The 9,683-nt window shown below is 42.8% G+C and overlaps 1 protein-coding gene across 1 annotated transcript; it reads right to left on the minus strand.

Moving 5' to 3' along the window:
* Nucleotides 1–1,976: 1,976 nt before the first annotated feature.
* On the minus strand, nucleotides 1,977–6,320 carry sox17 (SRY-box transcription factor 17). Its single transcript, XM_072688002.1, has 2 exons — nucleotides 5,873–6,320; nucleotides 1,977–3,476 (listed from the first exon to the last, which is right to left on the minus strand). Exons 1-2 carry the CDS (start codon nucleotides 6,111–6,113, stop codon nucleotides 2,428–2,430), a joined length of 1,290 nt encoding a protein of 429 aa, XP_072544103.1. The 5' UTR covers nucleotides 6,114–6,320; the 3' UTR covers nucleotides 1,977–2,427.
* Nucleotides 6,321–9,683: the final 3,363 nt, after the last annotated feature.

A 9,683-nucleotide genomic window follows, 5' to 3' on the forward strand; every position in this document is an offset into this window, starting at 1 on the left:
TAATAAAAAATTCAGGTAAAAAATGGTATGAGACTGAAGTGCAGTTTGCTTAGTCACTCACTGTTCAGACAATGTCCCTTTGAAACTGAACAGTTCTCACCAAATCCTTGCCTCACTGGAACATTTTAAGACTGTGTGTATAAGCAGGAGTGATATATATACTCCTAAGGGTCAAATCAGTGAAAATAGCTTATTGTGTCAGAGCCTGGAGCGCCGATCAAGTGTGAGTTTATATTTAGAAGCAGCACAACTGGACTGGGTTTGGGAAAGCCGTGCCTATGAAAGTGATAAGGCCAGGGAGGAGACTCATATTCCAAGGATTATAAAACCCAGTCACACACACACGCACATACAGTCAAACACACATACATTCAAATACACATGCACCCACACAGACACACACACATACATTCCTTTTCAGACAGGAGACGCCCTGTCCATTGCAGCTGCCTCTGATGAACATTGTGTCCTTCAGTTACTGCACTTGAGTGTAAAAAAACTTTACTCTTAGAACTTCAGTCTACAGCTTTTACTTCGTTGTGGTTGTGTATTAGGGCTGCATGCAGGACCGTCACTATGGATTGCATTAGTAACTGAGTAATCTAGCGATTTGTTTTTAAGTTAAAACCTCTTAATGTCCATCGAACTGCAGATGAATTCCAGGCTTCAATTCCTTTCATTACTCAGAGATTCCTCAGCCAGTTTGCTTTGTTTTCCATGTAATTACAGAATAATAATCATTGAGATGTAATGAAAGTCATAGACTTCAAGAGACCGAACCTTTTTAAAGATTTCTAAATATTTAATCTGAAAAAGGATTTTCAAAAGCCTTATAAATATGAAAGCACAATTCATATGACAAAATACTCACTAACATTTAATGGAAATCAGTGTAAAAAGATTTTACTCCAAGTCATTTTGGAGAATTTCTACTGGTCCACTCATCATGAAGTTTAATGTAAATGTAAAGAACAACCAGCTTCAAACTATGTCAAAAAGTGACAAAACAACAAAAATTTAGACAATATAAATTTGTTGTCAGTCTCAACATCTAATAATGACTGAAAGCCAGAAGCCACCAGTTAGCATGAAGTGATTAAAATGACCAGTGTTAGCAACATTAGCGCCATTGACTGAACCGTTCCAATCATGAGGGGCTCTGGTCCTGTCTTTTTTTTGTGCCTGAGGCCAATATTAGGATTTGCATTAGTCGACTGGTTAATTTGGCTATTAGCTAGATTCATCCAGCTGCTCCCAGCCCCCACCACACACAGCTCTTTCCCTTTTACAAGCACAAACACACCCACTCAGGTGCTTCTGGGTGGGGACAAAGCCTATTGTTTGGCCTGTAGTTTGGCCTCACACAACAAAATACGCACACACACACGTACTGAATGGGTCTAAGGTGTGGGAATCGGAGTGTCTGTGTGTGAAAACCTGTCGTTGGTGCATGTTTCCGTCGGGTTTGCTAAATAGGGACGCAGGGGTCAGTGTCAGTGACCTTGTCCAAAAAGCCTCTTCCTTTTTCAAACAGAAAATGAGCCGCGCTCTCTCAGCAGCGCACCGACCAGCGCAGACTAACACTGATTGTTTCTATTATGAGCCCCAGCACAATACATGGTACCTCCACTGGCCTGACTTTTATTCTCAGGCTCGCCCCGGCCTCTGTTTGTATGAGCGAGTTTGTGTGTATTTTGTGTGCGAGTGTGTGTGGGTGGGTGAGCTCAGGCTCGTATTGATGTTAATGATGGACTTTGTTTGGTGAAGGTGCAGAGATTACGATCGTATTTAAGCCATTGGAGCCAACAGAGCTGCCTTAAACAGGAAGAAGTGTGTTAATCTCAGTTTCCCTGCAGCAAGAATACACACATACACACACACAAAGAGGAGAACAAAACGATCAGAAGTGCACAGTGCCAAGATAGGGGCAAACAAATTGACAAAGAGGCTCATCATTGAAATTTTTTTATTTCCCCAAAGTGCAAAAAAATATGAAATTACATTTTAATACACTAATCACTGTACATTTAATGTTATAAAAGGATATATTTACAGTGTTTCTGTGTTTCTCAGAACATATGAAAAGTTCAATTAAACAAATTTCAGTGAATTCACATCATTTTATACTTGTATAGGCATTTGAACTCCCTTCCCTTGTGGCTTTTTATGATTAACATAGTCCAGTAAGTAAGGATGTGTCAGCTGGGTCGGTTGTAACAGACAGTTTCAGACAGTGTTAGGTCATTGATTACTGGCAAACTTTACTGGTAATACACTAAATTTACTTGATTCAAATATGAATAGCATTTCCACACCAATAAAACACACACATTTCTTGTATGTATTTTATTCACGCAGAAATGCTACACACTTGAATCAGATCCATTCAGTGCATGGCTTTTTTCACTGTAGTGTGCTGCAGGGGCTTCAGGTGTTGTTATAGTTACAGTAATACACAGCAGTACTAGCGTCGGACAGTACGGAAGAGATCAGGTCGTTCCCCTGCATGGGTGCGTGAGGAACCCCGTACGACAGGTATTGCTCAAACTCACTACCGTCCACCTCGTTCAGCATCTCCGGGCCATGCCGGTGAGCTTCCGTCGGGGGCCGCGGGTGCTGGTCAGCCGCTGCGTGTGGGTGCGCGTGACTGTCCTGAGGGGGCGACAGCTGCTCGGCTGGGCGTTTCAATTGAGAACTAGGGTTATAGAAGACGCTCAGAGTGGATGGACAGCCCAGGTAAGTTGGAGGAGGGGCTTGACTGGAGCTGGGCGACAGGCTCCTGTTGAAGAGCGCCTGAGACAGTGAGTGTGAATGGATGGGATTGTGGTGGACGCTGACATTATGGCTGCTGTTCGCATTAGCAAGTTCTTGAGAGTGTGTGCTGGACATCAGACCGGCTTGCGTGTTGCCGTGAGTGTGTGTGCTAATATGAGGGTTAGCGTTCGTGTGTGTGCTGACGCTGACATGAGAGTGTGCGTCGCTGCGGTTGCTGCCATGAACCTGCGGGTTAATGAGGGTGTGTTGATGCCCCTGAGGTGTGTAATCTTGATGATGGTGGTGGTGATGATGGTGGTAGCCGTAAGCTGCCTGAGAGTGGCTGTCCTCCTGAGTGTGGCCTGCAAAGAACACAGTCTCCGTCGCCACGGCATCCATTGGCGAGGAGTCCGGGGTGGGCAGGCTGTAGGACTCAAACAGTCCCTGGGCATCGCAGTACTGAGGTAGGCCAGCCTGAGGCAAACCCATGGGGGGCAGGGAGTAACCCATCCCGAGACTGTCCATGCCTAGAGGGGCTGGGGGCTCGGAGGCGCCGGGCAGCAGGAAGCCAGAGTCCAACCGCTTGATCCTCTTCACCTGTTTGCGGCGGCGTGGTCGGTACTTGTAGTTTGGATGATCCTGCATGTGCTGCACACGCAGCCGCTCTGCCTCCTCCACAAAAGGCCGCTTGTCCACCATGGATAAAGCTTTCCATGATTTACCTATCAAAAGAGAGTGATACGGTTGTCAGGTCAAGTACTGTTAATAATAGTCAGTTGCCATTGGTCAGTAGATTTTTTATAAAGTTAGTCATCTAAAGACTGCTACTATAACTGCTGTGCTGTATCACTAGACTGTGTAGTCTAACTAATGACTACTGTGAAACTCATATGTTGCGTAGATATAAAAATGAGGAACTTCCCAGAAGGTTTTAACAGACCATCTGCATTAAATAGAAATTGTAAAGGATATTATACCTGAATACAGAAAAAAATATATATTTAAAAATAGAATATAAAAAATAAAAAGAGAATGAGACAACATGGGGAATGCTACTAATAACACAATAAAAACATGAGGGTCCAGCACTGTCAAAACTTCATGTAGCCTCATACCCAAGAAAGCCTCCCTGAACACCACGACTTAAGGACTTGATCTCCTCATTGACCCAATGCCAGCACATTTCCACTCATATGATCCTCTCATTAGACTGTACTTCCATACACTAAAATACATTTTATATATGTATATATATATATAAACAGCCCATGGCCTACCGGCGGGCCGAAAGTGTTCATACACACAATACAATTACAATTACAATTGTTCATACAATTACCAAAGAATAGTCCCACTAGATTCTAAAGAAATATGTAGTAAGCCTTTCTGCATTAAGAGGTTAAAGGTTTTAGCCATACACAAAAACCAAATGACTCATTTAAGGATGTTGTGCCTATAGTCAATAGCAAGTCAACCTGGAAAACTCTATAAATGGCAAATTCAAGTGAAAGGTGAAAGAATACCCTATATACTAATGATCAACAAACACCTCCACAACCTTCAAGCATATATGTATATATACTGGATTATACAGGTTATTATCACTGCATTATGTAACGCCACTGTCTCGTACTATTGAGCTTAGCTGACACTTTCTCCTGAGTCAGTATCCCCGCCGCAGGGACAGTCCAGGAGCAATGTGAGGTTAAGTGCCTCAAGGGCACAATGGCTGTAGCAGGCTGTTATCAGCTACGATCAAACCAGTGACCTCCTGCTTCACAGCTAAGCTCCATCAGCTGCCTTTATTATATGAGGAAATTTCCTTTCTGCGAAGAAGACTGCGCCAAACCCGCTGCTCAGAAATACCTTTATCAACTGATTGCACCCAGTGATGGCTGTGCTGAACTTTTCATGACCCATTGCTCTTATAGACTGCAAATAAAGATAGCTAAGACATGTATAACAGAATGTGTACAAGTATTAAATATGACAACTTTTTAAAAGTGGTAAATAGTAGTCATACGTTGTTATTAAGCTTTATATCATAGGAAAGAGGCTGTATTTTGAGGTAACGTCGAGGTAAAAGAATAGGTAGGTAGGTTTGTGGTAGAAAATCTAAACTCAGCCCTCAGTGCTAAGCATCTGAAGACCAGCTGTAGTTTTGGTCAAAATTCATTTGATTTAATAGTTTCCTAAAAAATAATAATAAGAAAAAATTCAAACAAAGCCACCACTGAATTATATTAATTGAACAGATTAGAAAAACACAGAAGCTCAGACCGCAGGCCGTCAGTCTGAACCACTGAACACTTGGACTTGTAAACATTGTATATACCAGGCCTTTTTAAGTTTTCCATTTTTCAGAGTGGATTCAGGAGTTCTGAGCCATCAGGTAACAGAAGACTTATCATGTAGCTCTATGGTATTTCTCTGTCAGCTGGTTCTCATTAGAGTATTCTTTCGAAATTAGTAAATAGAACTAATGTAAATAGGCACATTCAGTAAATATCAAAACATTGATTGATTATGAAATTGAACAGTTGAACAACTTTATTATTCACACAATCTGGCCTGCATGTCCCATATTACCATATAATCAGCTGTCCTGTATGACCTTATTGACACTAATACCCAATAATACCAGTAGAAACCCAAAAGCCATTGGTTTCCAGTGAGGGGAAAGTTTCAATCGTTTGGAAAAAGCATTTAAAAATCATATAAACACCAAAAGAAGGTAAAAATTAATTCTTAATTATCTAAATACGGTTTGTTCTACTAAATCGACCCCCGCCCCCTTTCCAATACCTTAAACCCTTCTAATGAAATTAATCTCTGATGAGAGGATTTTCTTTTATTATTTTGCCGTGTTCATTCGTGCACGGCGGTTGCATAACTGCTGGCAAGCGCGCTCCCGAGACTCGTTATCCCCGCAGAGCAGGATTTCGCTCAGTTAGCCGGATAAGTTCAACTCAGAATCAAAGTTTTGAACATGAGAAGAGGTTCTTCCTCAGTGTGAGCTTAAGTTACCCTCACGCTCGAGCTCTTCTAACACACGAACTCACGTGAACACACATTTGAACACACACTTGAACACACACACACTCACACACACACTCACCGAGCATCTTGCTGAGCTCTGCGTTGTGCAGGTCCGGGTTCTGCTGCGCGAGCCTCTTGCGCTCGTCTTTGGCCCACACCATAAACGCGTTCATGGGTCTGCGGATGCGCGGCTCCGTGCGCGCGCGCGCCCCTTTGCTCTCGCTCGCGGGGCTCTGCGCCTCGGTCCACGCGCACCGGCCCGCGCCGGCCATGCTCACGCGCGGCTCGTCGCTGCCGTAGCCCGCATCGGGGCTGCTCATGTCCGTCACTTTACACCCCCCTCCCGAAAACCCCTCACCACCGCCCCGTTACTCGAGAGAGCTCTGGGTGGCCGTGGAGTGGTCGTCACGGCCCGGGGCGAGCTCGGCGCGCGAGAGAGACAGAGGAGAAAAGAGAGATAGAGAGAGGAGAGAGAGAGAGAGAGAGAGTGTAAGAGATGAGAGCAGCACCGCTGCAGCTGCCACTACTTTTTCTCCTACTAGCTACTATGGGACGCACGGGAGCGCGCGAGCTTTAAGCGGAGAGGCGACCAATGGCGCGCGCGGTGGGAGTGCTCGTAGGGGCCGGCGTGAGGGGTGGGGTGGGGTGAGGGCGGTAGGTAAGTTCTGCGGTACGCGCTACTCACCCCATGGGGAGTTTGCTGGGGCAAGAGCTAAAATAAAGCGCAGAGTTTGACTTTGCCTCGTTTAGACAATGAAACGAGCTGTTTGGCCGACGGAGGGGCTGTGATTGGCTGTTTATTCTGAGATTGGAGCTTTATTGTGATTTGCATAATTCATTAGACCAGCAGCCAGCAGTCTATCTGCTGGACTTTCACTCCAACCGAACTCTTTCTTTCCATCTTAAATAGCTTCATTTAATCGCCTGCTTGAAGAGAATAAGCGATAAGACAAGTGGAGTCAGGCAACCCTGCAGTCACACTGGCCTAGTGCGGACATGATCGGTGACCTGTGCATTAGAAAGATCAAGAACGATGATGAAAGTGTCTAGAAGACGCAGGGTTTTCCAAACACTGCTCCTGGAGAAGAAGCTCTGTCCTCCAACACTCCCACTTCAACTCAGGAAGGGCTTGTTGAGAGCTTGAAGGGCTTGTTCCTGAAGGCTTCTTGGTTGAAATTTACAGGGAAAATCTTGAGAAGACAGAAGAATTACTTTTGTAAAACAGGTGTGTGAGTGTGAAGAACCTTTCACCTGATGTACAGGGTTTTTTGTTTGTTTGTTTGTTTGTTTGTTTTTTACAGAAATAAAAGTTCTTCACACATATATCACTTTAACACAAACATGGAACTGGAAGTGGCTCTTCTTTGGCATCACTCAAAAACCTACTTGTAACTTTATTTTATTTTGAACCCTTTATGCTCCGTGCCTTTAATTACACCCTTAGGATTACTAATCAGTAGCTACATGCTAAGCAATGCAAACTGCCTTTATTGTTTCTAAGTTAAGTGTGTTAAGTGTGTGGTTTATAACCTTTACATTATGTGGTTCTTAACGTAAAGCTTCTTTTCACTCATATGTCTCTTAAAAAAAAAAAAAACAACAGGCCTTTAAAGAACCATTCATGGAAAGGTTTTATAGACAGGTTACAGAAAGGTTCTTCTGTGGTGCCACTCCAAAAGTCCCTTTATTAGCACCTTTATTTTTAAGAGATCAGCCTGTAGCATGGTGAGCTTGCCTAGCCAGCGATTCAAAGCCTACTCCGCTATGGAGAAGGCAGTTTTGTTATCCACTACGCTGCACCAACCAGTGTAGACTTGGGTCTAGACTTATCCACAAAACATTGAATGTCAGGTTTACTTAAAAGTACTTAAAAGGTTTACTTGAAGGATTTTTTTCTATATAAGGGAACAAATACATTTGAAGTAATTTGTTCATTTAAGTAATTAGTACATTATGCCTGAAGCTCAAGATTCAGTCATAAGGTTTTCTGAGAAACATTGGATTAAAAAATGCTATTTAATTACATTTACTTTTTGAAAAATAATAAAATAATATATAAAATAGTTGAAGACTTAAAGCAGCTTCATGGAGTACTGTACTGTACAATACAGTACCAACTGGTATTTCTTGTTTCTTGGAAGTACAATTCCCATTTTAAGCCACTCCTCAAAAGGGACAAGCTTTACACATGCATTTTTGGACTTTTGACAGATACAGAACTGGCATTAAAAGTGAAAGCATGCAGACTGAGGGGGCACACTGTTAAACGTATAAGATCCTTGATGAACCTTTGGAGGTTCTTCGGTTTGAAACTGTGGAGGGACCTTTAAGGTGCTCTGATGGAAGGGGGCCATTTTCTTTTATTAACTTTAATTGAAAAATCCTCAAAGCACTTCCACAGCTTTAAATTGAAGAACCTCCAACAATTCCTCAAGGATCTTATACTTTTAACAGTGTAGAGTATGATTACAAGGTGACTCAGTTATCGTAAACATTTACCTGCCCGCATCTCCAAAGTTACATAGTGCAGTTAGCAACAATAGAGATGCTATTCTCCCTATTACAAGTCAGTGGAGCTTCACAATGATTCTGAAGGTGTTATATTATGGTAAAAATGTTACATACCGTTACTTTAAAGTAAAGTAAAGACATAACAAAGTATAATAAGAAAATTAAAAACTAAACTGGATATTGAATTTGTTCAACATTTGAAGTCCATTTACACTCATCTTCACCTTTCTAACTCTTCTACCACTAAGACTTCTTTACTTTCTCTCCTATTTCTTTCCCCTTTCAAAATGCTTTGCATGTAACAGATGTGTGTGTGTGTGTGTGTGTGTGTGTGGGGGGGGGGGGGTTCTGTTATAAAACACAATGCATGAATTCAAGTGCTACTTTAAAATGCTTATAAGCTCTACATGAGCTCAACTGCAGTACTACAGCACAGGCACTGATCTAACACCACGGCCGACTGAAGGATTAGAATTTCTCACCTTTCTCACAGGGGATCAGGGAACATTTGCAAACAGTGGCAGGAGAGCAAAAGTGCAGATAGTAGTGTGAGAAAAGGGCTTTTAAGATTAGACCAGGCAGAGGCAGCCTCACAAGGCCTACAACAGTGCTACCCCCTTCCAGTGCCGTGGTCCTTCTGCACTGTGCAGCTACTGCACTGTTAGCTGTATGATTCGCTAAACATAAGGTCCTTATGGAGTTAAATCAGATGTGTCAGAGCAGAAAAACATGAAACGGTGCTGTTCGGTGCTGTTAAGCTGTTTAAGCACTGGCCTGTTCTGTCCGGAAAGGAGCCCCCCCCCCCAGCTCCATGCAGTCTTTCACAGGCTTGGTGTCTGAAGCTGTGCAGTGAATGTCTGTCCACTCCACTCCATGAGGAAGTGGTGGCTGTGGTCCTGTAGCACAGGTGTGCTCAGCTTGAGCTTCTGCTCGGACTTTTCGCAATTAAGCCGAGAAAGAGGATATCCGTTTCGAATATTTCCAATAAAACGGCCGGGTGGTTTTGACGGTAGACATGGGAAAAAGTAAAACATTGCATTGACTTGATTCAAATGCATGATTTCCACATAAATTAAATCTGTTACATCAATACTAGTTCATCTTTACGTTTACTAACCTTTGGAAAGATCTGTTTTGATAAGCGATAAACGTTACGTTAAAAAAATTAACTGGATTATTAAAATTTTAATAAATAGTGAAAGTAAGTAGTGACTAATTGGGTGCCAGTGCGTTCACCTAACCCTTCCCACACCTTTCCTTAAGAAAGCTGTTTTCTACATAGTTATTGTCTAGTACTTACCGTGGTCAGTCAGTGCTTCATTAAGTTCAGTCAGGTGATCTGAAGCTGCTGCTGCTGGATTTGTACACTTCGGTGCATT

This window comes from Salminus brasiliensis, chromosome 9 (assembly GCF_030463535.1).
Source record: "Salminus brasiliensis chromosome 9, fSalBra1.hap2, whole genome shotgun sequence".
NCBI classification, from domain to species: Eukaryota; Metazoa; Chordata; class Actinopteri; order Characiformes; family Bryconidae; genus Salminus; species Salminus brasiliensis.

Excerpts from the sequence above, each read along its gene's own strand:
- sox17 (XM_072688002.1), bottom strand. The coding sequence starts at position 6,113 with ATGAGCAGCCCCGATGCGGGCTACGGCAGCGACGAGCCGCGCGTGAGC. Across the intron at positions 3,477-5,872 it reads AGAGCTCAGCAAGATGCTCG|GTAAATCATGGAAAGCTTTA; the intron begins GTGAGTGTGTGT and ends CTCTTTTGATAG.